The sequence below is a fragment of the Panthera onca genome, chromosome D2 (genome assembly GCF_046562875.1).
Source record: "Panthera onca isolate mPanOnc1 chromosome D2, mPanOnc1 haplotype 2, whole genome shotgun sequence".
Classification (NCBI taxonomy): domain Eukaryota; kingdom Metazoa; phylum Chordata; class Mammalia; order Carnivora; family Felidae; genus Panthera; species Panthera onca.
The window spans coordinates 70194849-70213552 of record NC_138349.1 but is presented as its reverse complement, the minus strand read 5'-3'; the positions used below and the strand labels follow the sequence as shown (position 1 = coordinate 70213552).

The 18704-nt window shown below is 48.2% G+C and overlaps 1 protein-coding gene across 8 annotated transcripts; it reads left to right on the top strand.

Moving 5' to 3' along the window:
• The first annotated feature begins 575 nt into the window (after positions 1 to 575).
• Positions 576 to 18475, top strand: CCSAP (centriole, cilia and spindle associated protein). 8 transcript variants are annotated; one of them, XR_013550460.1, is made up of 4 exons: positions 576 to 1475; positions 15124 to 15392; positions 16880 to 17604; positions 18074 to 18475. XR_013550460.1 is itself a non-coding variant. In XM_078434253.1 (4 exons), the coding sequence occupies exons 1-3, from the start codon at positions 1085 to 1087 to the stop codon at positions 17054 to 17056; spliced, it is 837 nt and encodes a 278-aa protein (XP_078290379.1). In that variant the 5' UTR covers positions 576 to 1084; the 3' UTR covers positions 17057 to 17095; positions 18074 to 18475. The 8 variants fall into 8 exon arrangements, 4 of the variants coding, with proteins under 4 accessions (XP_078290379.1, XP_078290380.1, XP_078290378.1 ...); XR_013550459.1 differs by having other exon boundaries at positions 16880 to 17676; positions 18074 to 18408; XM_078434253.1 differs by having other exon boundaries at positions 16880 to 17095.
• The last annotated feature ends 229 nt before the right edge of the window (positions 18476 to 18704 follow it).

Here is an 18704-nt window from a genome sequence, read left to right as displayed (position 1 = left end):
GGGGTTAAAACCACAGTAACAGGTGCTGTGTGAACACAGGAAGGAAGCAAGAGCGACCGCGGGGACTCGTTTCTGGGAGAGGAGAGCAGCGCAGGGGTGTCAGGAGGGGAGCGCAGAGGGTGCGACCCCGGGGGGGCTGCACCGTTCACTGGACGGGGCAGCAACCCCAGCCCCTAGCTGACGCCTCCGGCGGTGGCGGGCGCCTGGGACGGCGCCTACTGGGGACGCGGGGGCGCGGGCGCCTGGGCCGGGTGGGCCGGGGACGTGGGCCTGGGGCCCCGGGCTGGCAGCGCGCTGCATCCCCGCGCCTCGCTCTCGGCACCGAAGCGGCCGCCCCCACGCAGCGGGCGGGGGCCGAGACCGGGAGCGCGCGGGGGAGGCGTCTGCTCCCGGGGACTGAGGCGGCGCCTTCGCCTGCCGGCTGCCGCAGGGACGCGGGCCGCCGCGCCGTCGGCGACATCTTGCTCGGCAGGAAAGCGCGGGGGAGAGCGGGCCGCTCGGAGCTGCTGCGCCACGCGCGCGGAGGACGGGCCGGGGACGCAGGGCCAGGCCGGCGCGGGACCGAGGAGGTAAGCTCGGAGGGCGCCCCGAGGACCCCCCGCCCTTGCTTTGCCTCACTCCTGCCCCCGCCGGTCCCCGGCCTCCCGCGGCCCTGTCACACCAGCCCGCGGCCTCTGGCCGCCGTCCCCCGGGGTGACCCCCCCAGCCCCCGCAGTCCTGGCCGCTGCGCCCTCCTCCTGGAGCCTCCCGCGCGGTACCCCGCCGGGGCCGTCAGGACAGGGTCACGGGACGAGGCGCTACCTGGCCGGGTCCTCCCGGTCCCCGCCCCTTCCCGGGGCCGGCCGCCCGCTCCCTCCGCCCCCTCACCTCCGCCCCCGCCCGGGCCCGGCCCCCTCTGTCCGCGCCCCGCCCCTCCGCCCGCGCCCCGCCCCCGCCCGCCCCGTCCGGGCGGGGCTCCGGGTTTAAACGTCGCGGCGGGCCGGGTCGGCGGGAGGGGCGGGGCGGGTCTCTGTGTCGTGTCCCCGGCTCCGTAGGCGGCGGCGGCGGAGCGGAGCCGCGCGCGCTCAAGCCCGCGGGAGGCACCATGTCCCCGGGGAGCGGGGTGAAGAGCGAGTACATGAAGCGCTACCGGGAGCCGCGCTGGGAAGAGTACGGGCCGTGCTACCGGGAGCTGCTGCACTACCGCCTGGGCCGCCGGCTGCTGGAGCAGGCGCACGCGCCCTGGCTCTGGGACGACTGGGGCCCGGCCGGCGCCTCGGACGACTCGGCGTCGTCGGCGTCGTCGGGCGCCGGGGGCCCCGCGCCCCAGTTCGCCCCCGCCTCGCCGCCGCCGCCGCCCGCGGAACCCGCGGCGCGGGAGGGGCCGGAACGGCGGGCGCGCGGGCCGGCGGAGGAGCAGGGCGCGGAGGCGCCGGAGGCCGGGGAGGCCCGGGACGCGGCGAGCGCGGAGGAGGCGGCGGACGGGGCTCTGCCAGGTACCGGGCCGGGAGGGGGGACGCGAGGGGGCCGGGAGGGGGCTGCCCCTGGCGTCCGAGCTGCCCAGCTCCGTGTCTCGCAGCGCTCAGGGCAAGCCCTTCCTATTTATTCATTTTTTGTTTTGTTTTCTGGTAGACGGAGAATGCGCCTCCCTGGCCGAAATAAGGGTGGTGTCAGCTCCGCCTCCGCCCTCCCGCCCTTATTTCCGTCATCGGGTGGCTCTGGGTTGAGCCCGCTGTGAACTGGGTTGAAGTGGCGCTGAACTCCGGGTCTTCCTCCGAGGGCGGTGGTTGCCTTAGTGAGCTCCGAAATCCCATCTATTTATATCTAAGCACCTTTTTTTTCCCCCCCCCGTAGAGGAGCCCAGCTTCCATCAGATTCTCAGAGGGGACCGAGCCCAAGAGGTTAAGGTCGCTGAGCCCAGCTTTCAGTCTCATGAATGGGGCCGCTGTTTTTCTGTGTTAAGTCCCTGACCTCGCTGCATTGTCCCTAAAGAGTATTTTGAATTTGTTGACGCAGGCGGTTGCGTAACTCCTGGTTGGTGGGAGAATATTCGTGCGAGGTGCTCTCCGCTTCTTGCCCACCCACTCGTCCCCCGTGCGCGCACCCCTCATCAAAAGGCTGCCGCGGGGTAGAGGTGGAGCCGTAGCTGGAAGATGGCCCTCGGGTGCTGTGCGTCTACTGTTTCTGCCCTGGTCCTCCTCCACCTCCTTTCCTGGCCAGACGATGGCAGAGTTGGGGTCTCAGCGCGGGAGGCCGGATGGACGGTCGCTGGTGCTTAGGGCCGGGTTAAATGCCTCAGGATGCAGCCTGGAGTAACCAGGGGTTCCTTCCTGCTACTTTCTAGCGTTGGCCAGACACTCCCCCCACCCCTCCCCCAGTCCCAATTCTCCACCCCCGTCCCGGGTCACTCGATTTTAAAGAGGCTTTGGCGAGAAAAGTAACCAAAATGTATTGAGAGCTTATTATACCTCCAGTCGCTGATCGTAGAATATGTATTTTCTCGCTCAGCGTTCAAAACCATTCTAAGCGGTAGGGGTGTAATTTTTATCTCCGTTTCATAGATGAAGAAATGGAAGCTGGGGATAGATGATCAGTGACTTCAGTTTTGTTTGTTTACGGCACTGTGAAGCGGGGATTAATCAGCTTTTCAGTCTCTCGTCGCAGCCCCTCTGCAAGAGGCTGGAAGAGAGAAAACTCAATCTTTTAGTCACAGAGCCAGCCTGCTTTGTTGCTGTTCTGTCATCTTCAGCCATTCTCAGTGCATCCTAGAGCTGCCTTTCCACCCTCACATAACCTGTAAATTCCCCAAGATTTGTGGCCGTGTAGTAGCTTCCCTAGCTAGCTTCTAGTAGCTTCCTAGCTTCAATGATCCCTGGTGGAAATCTGAATAACAGAAGGCAGAGGGGGCAGGGGCACATGCCTTCTGGTTTAGTCCTGCAGACACTGGTCTACCAGCTAAATTGTGAGATGTACTTGAGGTGCCTGTGTTTGCCCGAGTTCGTGATTGTTTCGGTTTCCTTAGAGACACGGAATCCTCCTGGTGGCTGAGGTCAGTTATTTCTTATCTGCCGATATTTCTGGCTTAGGCATCGGGCAGAAGAAAGGATGTTTGTTGTGGCCAGGCCTCTCGGTGGCAGGACCATTTGCTTTGCTCCTGCCTGTTGATTCCTATGTCTGGCAAGACTGAAAATCCTTGTTTTTACGTGGACGGTTTTATATACTAGAATGATGAGTACCCTTGAGTTTCTATGAAACAAACCTTTGGTTCTTGTTTTTACTGAAGCCGTATGTACACATAGAAGCATATAGTTCTGTATGGCTTGTTACAAGGATCCAGCAGACACACAGGCCAGCCCCCTGTTCCTTAGACGACCACTGCCAGCGCCTCTGGCTTTTCCTTTGGTGTTGATTTTTCTCCGGGTGACAAGGCTTTTGTTGACATTCCTTAATTTTTTTTCTTTCAGTCTTTAGCATTATCTGTTGGCTTTCCTTTTTAACTCCCTCCTAACCCATACACACGGGCCCTCCCCGCACCTGCTCAACAGTCGTCATGGAGTTTGTTACACCTACGACTGTATCTACCATATTGTGCCTGGAAAATGTTGTGCCAAGCCGCCCTGTATTGTCTGCCGTGACTCCTTTTTCTTTCTTTCACAATACAACCAACACATCAGGTTCGCTCTCGCTCTCGACATCTTAAGACATCCCTCCCAGCGTCTCTGACCTACTTCCATCTGGCCTGGTTGCTGCTCTCTCTTGCCTGCCTGGTTCCATGTTGGGCGGGCCCTTGGCTACCACCCCAGGGACTCCTTGGCTTCTCTTACGTAGGAGCCCTTGTGTGGCTCTCACATCATCTTCCTTCTTGGTTTACCCCTCCCGCTGGAACTTATCTTCTAGTAGCTTCCCGAGAAAGGGTATGTGCGAGGTTAATTTTCTGAGAGCTGGCATGTCAAACGATGTCAACAATAGCTTGTCAGACTATGTGTCAAACAATAGCTTGTATTTCCGCCCTCGTGATTTGGTGAGTTCGTGGCTGAGCCTGGAATTCTAGGTTGGAAGTACTGTCTCTAAAGAGTCTGGAGGCATTTGCTGTGTTGTGTTGTAACTTGCGGTGTTGCGCTAGGGTCCTGTGGTCTCCTGATTCTTGATAACGTGTCCCCACCCTCAGGAAGCTTTTAGGGTCTTCCCTTTGTCCTTTGCGTTCTGAAATTTCTCCTTGATCTAGGTCTGTCTTCCTCCAGTGTGCTTGCAAGCCCTTGCAGTGAAACTCCTGCTTTGTCATTTTGGTAGGTTTTCTTTTTTCACCTCTATTTCTGTTCCTGTTCCTTTCTTCTCGAACTCCTTAGTTGGATGTTAGACTTCATGAATTTCTCCTCTACCTTTCGAATGTTCATCTGTCTTTTTCTTCTGTTTTTTTTTCTGGGCGATATTCTCAACCTTATCTTACAACTCTTTCTTTCTTTCTTTCTTTCTTTCTTTCTTTCTTTCTTTCTTTCTTTCTTTTATTTTAGAGAGAGTGAGACAGTGAGCGTGAGCAGGGGAAAGGGGCAGTGGGAGAGAGACAGAGAATCTTAAGCAGGCTGCATGCTCAGTGTGGTGTCCCCCCCCCCCCCCCCCGCCCCCCGCAACTCATCTATTTTTTTTTTATCTGTGGGATTCTATTTATTTTTAAGTTAATTTTGTTTTCTGGACTTGCTACCTTCCCTCCCTACCTTCTTTCCCCCTCCCTTCCTCTTTTTATTCCTTTGTTATAAAGTTCATTTATTTATTTTGAGAGCGTGAGTGGGGGAGGGGCAGAGAGATGTGAGGCTTGAACTCACGGAAACAGGAGATCACGACCCCTGAGCAGAAACCAAGAGTCCTACGCTTAACCAGCTGAGCCACCCAGGCGTCCCTCTTTTTATTCCTTCGTAAAAAATAGTATTCTCTTCTCAATTCATGCATATAGTGTCTTTTATTATCTTGCTGAGGATATTCCTAGAAGTTTTTTTTATGTATTTTCTTCTCATTGTATTTCTACGGCCTAGTTTCTGGTTCCCCACCCTCTCCCCACTTGCGTTTCTTTTTGCTTTTAACCCTATATTTCATGTTAGAGACCTTTTTGAAATGTCTGATGATCCTTGGCTTCTCACTCTTATTTAAGAGATGGGTATGAAAAAGCTGTCAGGACGTTTTATGCATGTGGTGGGTGTTACAGGAGTGTTCACTGTGGTATGCCTTGAAGCATGCTTTGGAGAGTCCTCTGAACTGTCTCTAATTCCTTCATATGTCTCCTTTCACTTAAATTTTATTTTTTAGCAAATTTACACATATGCATAATTTTTTAAAAATATGCTTAGAATGAAAAAAAAAAAATCTGACCTATTTCCCACCCATGCCCCTCGCTCCCGCAGATGCTCCTTCCAACTCTTTTTAGCTTTCCTTTCAGCGATGCCCACCCTCTTCTCATCTAGAGGCTTTTTATTTTATTTTCTTATTTTTTTTAACGTTTGTTTATTTTTGAGAGACAGAGCACCAGCAGGGGAGGGGCGGAGAGAGAGGGAAACACAGAATCCAAAGCAGGCTCCGGGTTCTGAGCTGTCAGCACAGAGCCCGATGCGGGGCTCGAACTCCTGAACCGGGAGGTCATGCCCTGAGCCGAAGTCAGACGCTTAACTGACTGAGCCACCCAGACACCCCTCCGTTGGCTGTTTAAATTTTATTTTAAACATTATATATTGACTTCCCATCATGGGAGATGATGTAGCTTAAGATCTTGGCTCTGCCACACCCACTCCCTGACATTTACCAGCACCCAGTTTGTCCCACAGTATTAACTACGTGACTATTTTGCTTAAAGCACGATTCTGTGTTTGAATTATTGTGGCTATGTAGAAGTATGCACAGGCGGGCCGTGTAGTATATTCTGACTACATTTTCTTTTTATTTATGTTTTTCCTGAAGTTAATCATTGTTTTACCTTTGTGTGTGTGTGTGTGTGTGTGTGCGCGTGTGTGCGCGTGTGTGTTTATATTCCCATGACTACTTCACCCTGAAATAGTCCGGTAGTATTTTAAAACTTGGCATATGCTAGACACATTAGGTGTTCTATTCATTTATTTTTCTTTTTTCCCTTGGAGACTTTTTTTTTTTTTTTTTTTTTTTAACCCCCATCCTCCTATTCCAATTTAGACATTGTGCTGTCAGTCTGGGACTTCTCTTCACTGTTTCAGTATTTTTTTGCTCACATCCTTTCTCTGATCTCTCTTGTACATCTCAAGTGTTCGTTCGTGTGGCTTATCCCTTCCTTCTGGGGTAACATGTCCTCTGTAAGTCCTGAGAAATGTTGCATGGGAATAGAAATTTTGTGACCTTGCATGACCAAAAATGCCTGTATTATATCCAAAGGCTGGACTGATATTTTGCAAGGTAGAGAACTATAGATGAGAAATTTCAGCGTTTAAAGGTATTATTATATTGCATCCTAGTTTTTGGTCTTGCGTTTTAGAAGTACCATGCCATTCCAACACCTTGTGTATGTGACCTCTTTTTTGGGGGGGCGGAGAGAGCAGTTTTTAATAGATTCTCTTTATCCTAGGTGTTCTAACAGTCTATGTCTTCGTTTTTTTTTTTTTTTAAGTAAGGTCTACACCCAAGGGGCTTGAATACCAAGATCAAAGTCGCATGCTCTACTAACTGAGCCAGCCAGGTGCCCTTTATGTGTATGTCTTTTTTTAAAAAAAGTTTTTTAATGTTTATTTTAGAGAGAGAGACAGAGAGACAGAGCACAAGTGGGGGAGGGGCAGAGAGCGAGGGAGACACAGGCTCCAGGCTCCGAGCTGTCAGCACAGAGCCCGACACGGGGCTCGAACTCATGAAGTGTGAGATCATGACCTGAGCTGAAGTCAGATGTTTAACCGACTGAGCCACCCAGGCACCCCTGTCTTTTATCATTTATTGGGCTGACAAGTTGGTGGGCCTTTTTAGTCTGGAAACTTTTCGTTTAGTTCGGTAATATTTTCTAGTACTGTTTAAATAATTTCCTGTGCTCTATTTACTTTTTCTTTCTATATTTACTTTTAGTTGGATGGTGTAACTCCTGGATCAAACCTCTAACATTTTTATTTAAAACTTTTTTGATATTGGAATTTTGGGTTCTGTTTTCTGGAAGAACTCTTTAATTGTATCTTCCAATCTTTATATTGAAAATTTTAGTTCTACCATCTAATTTTGGAAAGATTACCTTTTTTTTTCTTTTGTCCCAAGTTTTATTTTTAAAAAGTAAAAAAAAAATGCGGGCACCTGGGTGACTCAGTGGGTTGAGCATCTGACTTTGGCTCAGGTCATGATCTCATGGTTCATGGGTTCGAGTCCTGAGTCGGGCTCTGTGCTGACAGCTGGGAGCCTGGAGCCTGCTTCAGATTCTGTGTCTTCCTCTTTCTCTCTGCCCCTTCCCCACTCGCTCACCTCTCTCTCTCTCTCTCTCTCTCTCTCTCAAAAATAAACATTAAAAATAAAAAAAAAATAACATCCTGTTCTTGGATTTCTTTTAACTCAAAAAAAAAAAAAAAGCCATAATTGAGAGGTCTGTTATATTTCATAGTCTTTTTGTATACTTTGGACTTTCTCTTTTTAGAGGATGTACTCAGATGTTTGCTCTTAGCCTGTCTGCTCGCATGTAAGAGTGAGACTTGAAGAGCTTTCCAGGAGCTCTGGCTGTGGGGGTGGTTGTTGACTAATTGGATGAGGATGAGCTGTTTCTCTGGGGGGGGGACTTAAACATAATAAGTACCCATTTTTCTTGTGTTCACCTCCCCAGATGGCAACCCTCCAGTCTCCTGCCTGGGGCGGGGTACAAGCCTGGCTGTCAGCATTCGGGGAACAAGAGTTGGGGAAAGGGAGGAGGGGCCTTGTTCTTTACCACATAAACCTGTTTTTCAAGAAGGTGTCGCCCTTTACTTTTCCTGTGCCTCGTATCTCAAGCCCCTACCCACTCTGCTTCTCCATCTCTGGGGAGTAACCCACATGCCTTCTGAGCTAGGAGAGGGGCAATCATGTGGCATACCGACTGGAGGAAAGACTTTGCAGGAAGTGTCAACAACAACATAACCGAGTGACCCTGAAAACTAGTGGCTTAAAATTCCACTGCCCATTTATTACTGCCCACGGTTTCTGTGGGTTGGAACTTGCCCTGGGCACAGGGGATGCCTTGTTTCCACTCTGTGCCGTCTGCAGCCTCTGCTGGAAGGTGCCAGGGCTGGGGGCTGGCTGCTAGGGCACTCGCTTGTGACATCTTCATGCACCTGGACTTCCTCATAATGTGCTGGCTGGCCTCCAAGGGCAACTGTTCCTGAGAGAGAGCAGGGCACGTGCTGGGCTGCCCTTTGTGACTTATCACCAGAAGCCATGGACCACTTCTTTCACCCCATTCCTCACTTATGAAAGTCTGCCCAGGTTCAAAGGGAAGCATCCACCCCCCCCCCCCCCCCCATCTCAACAGGCACGTTCATATTATGTTGTCAGAAGAGCATGTGGGTTGGGGGGCCTGGGCGGCTTAGTGGTTTCAGCGCCCGGCTTCAGCTCAGGTCGTGATCTTACGGTCTGTGGGTTCGAGTCCTGCATCGGATGTGCTGACAGCTGAGAGCCTGGAGCCTGTTTCCGATTCTGTGTCTCCCTCTCTCTCTGCCCCTCCCCTGTTCACGCTCTGTCTCTCTCTCTGTCTCTCTCAAAAATAAACATACATTAAAAAAAAAAAAAAAAAGAGCATGTGGGCTGGGACACTGATTAATGCTGGACCTTTGGAAAAGGCATTCCATTACACTGGCCTTCTGCCTCATTTTCTATTTCCTTTTGGGGTTCAGTGTGTCTCCTGTGGGACTTTCTCCCACAGGGAGTTAGGATTCGTCCTACTCAGTTCTCAAGGTCACTTCTACGTTCTCATCTATGTTCCAGCTTCCAGAATTGTATGGACACCTGCTGCCTGGTGTCATTGTCTCCCTTGCTTTTTGTCCTATGGGTTATGCATTTTTTCCTTCACTTTAGTGGGCTTTTGGGAGGAAGGGACTATATGCACATGTCATCAGTGCGTATTAAGCCTAAATTCCATTTGCTGTATTTTTACTTAGATTTACTAAAAAAAAATTTTTTTAATCTTTATTTTTGAGAGAGAGAGAGACAGAGAGAGAACAGGTGGGGGAGGGTCAGAGAGAGAGGGACACAGAATCTGAAGCAGGCTTCAGGCTCTAGGCTGTCAGCACAGAGCCCAACGTGGGGCTCGAACTCACAAACTGCGAGATCATGACCTGAGCCAAAGTCGGACGCTTAACCGTTTAACTGACTGAACCACCCAGGCGCCCACTTAGGTTTATTTTTTACTTCCTTCTTGATCAGTCTTGCCAGAGACTTGTGAATTTTATTAGTTTTTTCCCCCCCAAACTAACTCTAGACTCTGTGGATTTTCTTTATTAATATGTCTTTATTGATCCATGATCTTTTCTTCCCTTACGCTTTGTAAGATGGGTGCTTAGCATTGATTTTTTTTTTTTTTTCCCTGCCTTTCTTTTTGGATATGTTGATTTCAGGTTGTAAATTTCCCCACAGTTACTGCTTTAGCTATACTGTCAGTTGAGTAGGATGAATCTTAACTCCCTGCAGGAGAAAGACCCGAGTTTTGTTATATAGTATTTTATTTACTTAAGCAAAATCATTATGATTCTTAAAATACGTGAAAAAATTAATAAACCTTAACATTTATGTATATAATACAAACATAAGGAAATGTATTTATCTTTTTTTTTTTTTTTTTTTTTTTTCAACGTTTATTTATTTTTGGGACAGAGAGAGACAGAGCATGAACGGGGGAGGGACAGAGAGAGAGGGAGACACAGAATCGGAAACAGGCTCCAGGCTCTGAGCCATCAGCCCAGAGCCTGACGCGGGGCTCGAACTCACGGACCGTGAGATCGTGACCTGGCTGAAGTCGGACGCTTAATCGACTGCGCCACCCAGGCGCCCCAATGTATTTATCTTTAAAAAAAAAAAAAAAAAAAAGGACTGGGGCGCCTGGGTGGCTCAGTCGGTTAAGCGTCCGACTTCGGCTCAGGTCACGATCTCACGGTTCGTGAGTTCAAGCCCCACATCGGGCTCTGTGCTGACAGCTCAGAGCCTGGAGCCTGCTTCAGATTCTGTGTCTCCCTCTCTCTCTGCCCATCCCCACTCATGCTGTGGCTGTCTCTGTCTTAAAAATAAATAAAACATTTAAAAAGTTAAAAAAAAAAGTTACTTATTTTTGTTGTTTTATCAAGGTGATTTACACTATAATTACACCATAATTACCTACTATATAGAGGGGACATTCTGTGTGATTTCAATTTTGTAAATGTATTAAGATTTGCTTTAGAGACTCAGATGCGTAAATTCTTGTAAATGTTCCACTTCACCACATTATATATTCTGTAGTTATGGGCTGCAGGGTTGTATGTATAGCCATTCGGTCAAATGTGTTAATTCTGTTGTTCAGATTCTTCAAAACAGACCCTCCAATAAAACTGAGCGGCCCGGTGGACGTGTTCTCTCTTTGTATCATCCGGCACGGTAGTTCCTAGCCACGTGGGGTTATTGAGCACTTAAACTCTGATCGGCTTAACTGAGGAATCGAATCTTTACTTTTATTTAATTTTCCTTTACGCTTATAGTTGATAGCCACGCGTATCGGCTAGCACAGCCCTATACCAAGACTGAATTTATTTTTGACTGTCCTGTCAGCTCCTGAGAAAGGGGCATTCTAATCCTCTCCCACAATGGCGATGACCGCTGTTTTTGTTCCTCTGAGGTCTTTGGTTTCAACTTCAGCCCTCCAGGTAAGATCTTGACCCGTAGGTTCACATGCACTCACCTGACAGCAGGCAAGAGTTTCATAAATATTAATATTGGGCTGATAGGTTCTGTCTCTTCTGCATTTTCCGTCCTTGTCTCCTGCTGCTGCAGACGTACTTGGGTCGGTCTTTTTCTTTTAAGTGTTACGGAGAGTAAACGCAACGATTTGATAGCCTGTAAATGGAAAATCGCTCCCGCTGGCCCTTCCTTCTTGTCTTCTGTCCTTACGAGGCCGCCCATCTTTTGCAGTACATTCATAAGCGCGTTTGCAAAATTATTTATAGGGATAACTTGGCCCAGGGTCTCTAGAGAAGAGTTGACTTCTTTGTACCGGGCGCCTGTGGACCCTCGGGATTTTGAACATCAGTCTTTGTTTATCTGTCGGGGGGAGGGCTGGTCCGGTAGCTCACGGTTAGCAGAACTAGCCTCCACCTTGTCTAGTATGCAGCCCACCGTGACCTGGTGCCCCGACCCCGCGTCCCCCTCTGTCAGCAGTAGGCGGCCTGCTTGCCCAATGCCGAGTCTCTTCCCCCTCGTCTGACGGACCACCCCCCCCCCCCCACGGTGTTGAACACTGTTCACGGCTGCCTCCTTTACCAATGCTCTTCCCGTAGTTTCTCTCCTGGTGAGTTTTTCTCCTTTTCTAGCAATTCTTTCTCCCTCTTAGGCTCTCCTCCTTCAGCCTGGCTGCTCCTTAAATAATGGTGGCCCTAGGGGCCTGACTCACTGTCCCCTCCTCTGACTCCGCTCCTGCATGATCTGTTCCACGTCCAGACCTCAGCTCCCACCTGCTGGCTCACTACCTTGTCTCCTGGCTTCATGGGCTGAGTTGTTCCAGAAGTATCTCCCATCCGACGCCGCAAGTATCCTGTCTTTATCCTTGGGTGGACCTCTGTCAGAGGATAGCAGGACCATCCCCACTAAACATCTGTGGGAGCTGTGGACTCCTCTTTGCTCCCAGGGCCGCGGGGTGTCTGTCGTCTTCACCGGTCTGTCGCAGTGTTGCTGGGCCGTCTGCTCTGGAGAGGCCTCGGTACCACCCGCTTGCTGTTCTGGTCAGTGTGTGGTTCACAGATGCCCAGTGAGTCTGAGCACCTGCCAGGCTCGGTGGGCCCCCTTCTGGTCCTTTCTCTCCCCTCTCCACCCCTACCGTGACTCCTGGGCCCCACTGGCCCCCACTTCCCACCTCACCCCCAGACTGCCGTTGTTTGCTAGCTGGCCTTTCTGTCCTCGCCTCTCTCACTCATCCTTCACGTTGGTAGCTGGAGGCCATATCCGTAAAATGCAAATAGGGCCATGTCGCTTTTTCAGCTTACAATCCTTTAGTGATTCTTCATCATTTTCAGGATAAAATGAAACTCCTGAGTTTGGTGTGGAAAGTCTCCTCCTTTGCCACCCGCCCCATGCCTTCATCCACAGACTCTCTCTGGACCTGTCATTTTGAACTATTTATATTCCCTTTTCTTTCCGGGCCTTTGAACAAGACATTCCCTCTTGTTGGGACTCTCTTTTTCTCTTTTCTTCCTGACTGGTTTGTCCTTTAACCTAAATCATTATTCCCTTCTCTGGGCAGGCTTCTCTGGAAGACCTGGGTTAGACACATACAGACCAGGGGAGGAAGAGAAGGAAGGGAACTTTGGTAGAGTCAAGGTCATTGCTGAAGATAGAAGATAGAAATGACAGACGACAATCTGTCAAGACTTCCCACTTGTGCCCCAGTGTCTTGACTTCCTATTCAGGGGCTTACTCTAAAGGGAATGTGGGCAATAAATAAATAAATAGATAAATAAATAAAGGGAATGTGGGCAATAAATAAATAAATAAATAAATATAAATAAATAAAGGGAATGTAGGCAGAAGCAAGAAAAGAATCACAACCAGAAATAGGAAGGGACAAGAATGTGTCCTAAAGAGGTGATGAGGTTTTAGAATAGCAATCTGTAAATCATCACCTAGAGCCAAATTCTGGAGCATTTGAAGTGAGGGGTATCCTTAAGACCTAAACAGCTCGGGTAAGTGAAATGGAGTTGTAGATGCATAAGGAGCCATTATTCAAAAGACTGAAATTAAATCACTCTATTGCATCATACACACAAATTAACTCAAGTGGATTAAAGACTCGGATGTAAGACCTGAAACCATAAAATTCCTAGAAGAAAACATGGGCAGTGAGCTCCTTGGCAATTGGTCTTAGCAATGTTTTTTGTTTTTCCGGATCTGATTCCAAAGGCAAAGGAAACAAAAGCAAAAATAAATGGGACTACAACAAGCTGAAAAACCGTGCAGCAAGGGAAAGCGTCAACGGAATAAAAAGGCAGCCCATTGAATGGGAGAAGATATTTGCCTAAGGGGTTAAATATCCAAAACACATCAAGAACTCACACAACTCAACAACAAAGCACCAAACAACCCAAGTGAAAACATGTGCACGGGGTGTGAATAGACATTCTTCCAGAGAAGATCCACAGATGGCCGGTAGGCATGTGTCAGGATGTTAAACATCAGTCATTAGCAGGGCAGCGCAAATCAAAACCACAATCAGATATCTCCTCACACCTGTTAGAATTGCTATTACCAAAAAGGCAAGAGATGACAGGTGTTGTGAGGATGTGGAGGAAAGGGAACCCTCCTATACTTGGTGGGGATGTAAGTTGGTACAGCCACTATGGCAGACAATATGGAGGGAGATTCCGCAAAAAGGTAAGAGGAGAACTAACCATATTATCCAACCATTTCCCTTCTGGGTATTAAGCTGAGGAATACAAAAACACTAATTCGAAACGATATAGGCACCCCGTGTTTATTCTAGCATGAGTTACAATAGGCAAGATAGAGAAACAACCCTAAGTGTCCACCGGTTGACGTTGACGAGTGGGTAAAGAAGATAAGGCATATATACACACACTGGAGCGTTCATTACCCAGCCACAAAAAGAAGAAGGAAATCTTCCATTTGGGACACCACGGGTGGGTCTAGCAGGTTTCAGACCAAGTGAAAGAAGTCAGACGGAGAAAGGCAGATGCCATGTGATCTCACCTAGAAAACAAGACAAAGGAACAAAACAAAAGCAAACTCCTAGATCCAGAGAACAAGTTGGCGGTTACCAGAGGGGAAGGGAGTTGGGGGAAGGCTGCGTGGCCGAGGGGGCTCAACTGCATGGTGATGGATGGTAACCAGACTTAGCGTGGTGATCAGTCTGTAGTGTCTACAAATACCAAATTATAGTGTCGTGCACCTAAAGTTCATATGATGTTATATGCCGATCTTATGTCAGTAAAAACAACCAAACAAAAAAAATGGAAATTCGGGCCGAAATGAAACATGGGATCACGAAGCGTTGAAACAGCATCATATAACTTTTACCACAGATAAAGGGTCTATAGAAAGTAATGAGTGGCCAAATGATAAAATGTTGTTAAGGGAAGTAGGTATGTTTTAGAGTACATCCTTCATGTCTGACGTTCACCTCAGAAAGGGCAGTCCCATTTTCCTTCAGCATTGCTCCAGCTCTGCTGGCAGGCTCGAGGGCTGTGTAGACCCTGGGCCCGGATTCATGCAGTCATTTCTATCGCACGTGTTGGGGAAGCCCTCTTAAAACAGGAGCCCACACCTCCAGCTCTTCATGCTGGGAATCCATAGTGAGTAACTATGGAAACCGCTCCCTATTGTGACTGAGGACTGTTCAAACTAAGGTGGACAGCTTGCTCTTTCTTACAGCATGTTGAGAGCCACAGGGAGCTCTCCATATTCATGGCACCTCAAAAAGAAATGAAATTGAGCCCGTTAAGAGCCGTAAGGAGGTTTCCGTAATCATGGTGCACCAGAAAGAAACGGGATCCCGGAACTTGAGTTGAGTGACTTAACACCTAACCTTTTACATCTGCTGAGAGATTACCGCAAATCCCGATCTGTTTCTGAAGTGAGGCCTTGATGATTGGACTTCCCTTGGGGTTGTGGAGAAAGCCATTAGGCTGTGGTGCTTTTTAGGTTTTAATATTTAATTGGGATGCTTGATATCGGACTGTGAGCGAGAGTTGTGGCTTTTGAATAGGTTTGGCCCAGCCTTGGTGGATTTGCTGTTGATTTTAAAATGGGTTAGACCATTTGAAAGGTATAACCCTGGCTTGGTTTTGTATTTCTTCCTTACTTGGACTCGTGAATTGAGCTGTTACGGCATGAAGCGTTATGAATTTCACAACCCAGCTCTTTGAAGTGATTATATAGAAACGTGATTTTAAAGCATTCTCGTCTTGTTTTATCTCCTTTTTTTTTTTTTTTTTTTTTCAAAAGCACTGCCAGTGAAAGACATAAAAGAAAAACCTGAACAACAGGTCAGAGCAAAAGAGACTGACAAGTTACCCAGCAGTACTGAACCTCGACAGCAACCAAGTGCCTTATTTGCTAGAGGAAATAGGAAAGCAGCCAAAAGTCCTCAAAGATCATCAACTAAAATAAAGGAGAAGAAGCATCCGTTTGCTCTTTATGGGTGGGGAGAAAAACAGACCGATACAGGAAGCCAAAAAACTCACAACGTCTGCGCGTCTGCCCCCGTGCATGAGGTGGGTTCGTGGGCACCTGGCCGTCACTGCTTTTCCTTGGAGGCTGGGGGTTGGGCTGCGTTCCCGTCAGCGGGTGTCCTATTCTGTGATCACCGCGGTGCTTTGGGGTCATGGTAGATCTTAGGAGATGGCAGGGTGGGCCAAGGAAAGCCTGGAATTTGGGCATCTGATTGGCAAACAGATTGAGGGTGTCAGCTCCCTGGAGATCGAGGGGTGTTGCTGGGAATTAGCTGGGATTCGGAAGATTTACCAACATGGAACCAGGAGAAGAAGTGGCTGGAGTCAGGGTTTTCAAGTTCCGGGGTGGTGGGGGGGCGGGGCGCAGGTGCAGAGGAGGAGCCCAGGGGGGCTGGTGGCTGCCCGTGTAGATGTGCCGTGGGCCTCTTGACAGGTTTCTGGTTCCTGTGGCTTTGATAACTAGTATTCCTTGACTCCCTTGTTATCTTTTGTTAGATTGATTCTGTAGTTCTTGGCACCTACTGTAGATTCCCTTTGGCTCTTTGAGTTCAATTCGGATGATTGTGTTTTCCCCTGCTCATCCACAGCCAGTGCCTTTTACTCATTGGAGCCTTAGTTGTCCTCTTTTTTTTTTTTTTTTTTTTCATGTTTATTTACTTATTTTTGAGAGAGAGCACAAGCTGGGGAGAGAGAGAGGGAAACTCAGAATCCGAAGCAGGCTCCAGGCTCAGCTGTCGGCACAGAGCCCGACCCGGGGCTTGAACCCACGAACCGTGAGCTCATGACCTGAGCCGAAGTCAGACACTTAACCGACTGAGCCACCGAGGTGCCCCCAGTTGTCCTCTCAGTCCCGAGAACACGTCTGACCAGAGGTCTTCATGTGTGCAGCCATAAAGCAATTACATATGTTAGCACTGACATGACTAAGTCGGCCTAAAGCAAAGAACGAATGAAAAGAAGCAGAAAATACAAAGAATTTGAATTCTGATGAATTACCACGATCAGATTTTTGCTGAACAGACTTCTCAACGAACCCTAGCAGATGGTGTTATTTGGAGTGATATTTGAGACAATGGAGCTGTGGTTTAACAAAAGACTCTGGCTATTGCATGGGATTAAGTTCAACAGAGTTCGTCTGTAGCATGAAACGTCTTAAGTGGTAAAAGTCCTTTAATGGAATACTTATCCAGGCTTACTGCTAAGCATCTTCAATAATTTTCCAGAGCCAGTTTCTAGAGACACATGCAAATTAGTTGCTTACCACTTATACCTAAAATTTAATGTCCGTTTTTTATTGTTTAGCGTCTTGGTCACTGACCAGGGGCAAGGGAATGGCTTTTCTGGAGGAGCTGTTATACCTAGGAGAAAGGGATATGATGAAGCCGGGCTGGCCTCTGCCCTGCTTCAGGTGACCTGGGGGAAGTAAATATTCATCGCAAATATTCTTGAAAATGAGTATAAAAGCCACGTAAGTTGTTATACTTTTATTTTAGAAGTAACAATACTCTTTTTATTTTTGAGTAATTTAGATTCATGAATCAGCATTACGAGCCAAGAACAGAAGACAGGTGGAAAAAAGGAAACTGGTCACTCAGAGGCAGCGCGCTCACTCTGTAGACGTGGAGAAAAACCGAAAGATAAAGCCTTCCTCCTCGGAGAACCCATGGATGACAGAGTACATGAGATGCTATTCGGCAAGAGCTTAAAGGCCGAAACAGTTGCTGGGACAGCCTCTTCAAAAGAGTGTAAATGAAAAAAAAAGAAGAAACAAAACAAAAGAAAACAGACGTAGATTTAAGAAACCAGCTGATTATGCAAGGTTTTCCGTAGGGAATGTCCAAAAGATTGCTCTATTTCAGTGAACCCTGGTCACCTACCTCAGCAGTAGGGCGACAGTTGAAGCCATAGATATTTGGTTATTTATGAAGCTCAGTCCCTAATATTTGATATTCTTATAAGGGTTTTTGTTTTAAAGCATCTTAATCTTTTCAGATACCGCCACCGAATGCCTTTAAATGGCTATTGATGCTTAACATTCAGTATTCTCTGTCAGTGTAGCCGGAGCCTATTTTCATCCTGTCCCGAGTAACTTTCCAGATTCCATAGTGAGGAAGATCATTCCGACCTGTAGCTTAAGACTCATTTTCCTTACGCGTGGTTTTCTGCGTGAAAGAACGGCTCATCGAAAGGGAGTTTCGACACTAACATCGATTCCTTGTATAGTGACGCCAGAACCCCCGCAGTTCCTGAAAAAGTAAACTTACTCGTCTTTCAATTATGGCACCACTTTACACAGACCGTGATATTTAAGAATTATCTGGGCTGGGTGAGGGTCCTCTTTTCCCTTTAAATTGTCATCTGGGCACTTTCTATCTCATACAGATTTTAATAGATCGAATGCAGTCCCGTACGTAAAGTGCCAGTGCGGTGTGTCGAGAGGAGTACTGAACTTCTTTTGTGAAACTTTTCTTTTTATTATTGCAACTTTCTTAACACATAACGGGGGAAGCAGCTCCTTGCTGCGGTCCAGACTTTTGGCATATACGCGCCGCGGACTCTTGCCTCTTCTTTAATAGTTGGCCGTGACATTTAGAACTTCCCGTGTGAAATTTCACTTAGCGATGTTGAGGTGGTCTTGCTCACGGGGGGTGGGGGGGGGATGACATCCAGATACCAGTTAGAGATGTGGCTTACCCCTACTTTCCCCACTCTTTCCTCTACAGAACTCATTCCTAACAAAGCCTTGACGATGTACGTTGTTCAGACTTCCGCTGAAATGCATTTCTCCCGGATTCCTAGCCAGTGGAATGAGACGATGGTGGTGTTTGTCTAGGCACAGATGTTGAGCATGTAAAGAAAGCGCTCCTTCCCTGGTACATTTCCTTTGGGGTAGAACAAAATGGTTTTAAGGAATGCTGGTTTCCACCCAGCCGATACAGGAATCTACAGGAAGGAAGCGTGCCGAATTCTCTGGAAGAGGGAAAAAAGGTCCTTTGCCTGGGCCAGGTTAGCACCTGTAGATGGGTGAATAAAATTTGCTATTAGGTGTGAGGTTGAACATTCCCTTGCTGTTTTTACTCTGGATCTTTGAAGTGTTGTCAATTTTTACTCTTTTTTTTTTTTTTTTAAAGTAGGCTCCAGGCCCAGTGTGGGGCTAGAACTCATGACCCTGAGACCAAGAGTATGCTCTACCAATTGAGCCAACCAAGCCCCCCATAGTCAATGTTTAGAACACAAATATGTTGTATTCCACATAAAATCTTCACACGATGTCCTCTTACAACTGTGTAAGCTTTGAAAACTCAAGAATCGTGAGCTTTAAAAAAAAGAAAAAAGACTTTTTAAATACTTGCA

What these genes read in the sequence shown, in the direction of transcription:
- CCSAP (XM_078434253.1), top strand. Translation starts at nt 1,085, where the DNA reads ATGTCCCCGGGGAGCGGGGTGAAGAGCGAGTACATGAAGCGCTACCGG. An exon ending in GGCGGACGGGGCTCTGCCAG is followed by an intron (nt 1,476 to 15,123) that starts GTACCGGGCCGG and finishes TTTTTTCAAAAG; the next exon opens with CACTGCCAGTGAAAGACATA. An exon ending in CGTCTGCCCCCGTGCATGAG is followed by an intron (nt 15,393 to 16,879) that starts GTGGGTTCGTGG and finishes TGAGTAATTTAG; the next exon opens with ATTCATGAATCAGCATTACG.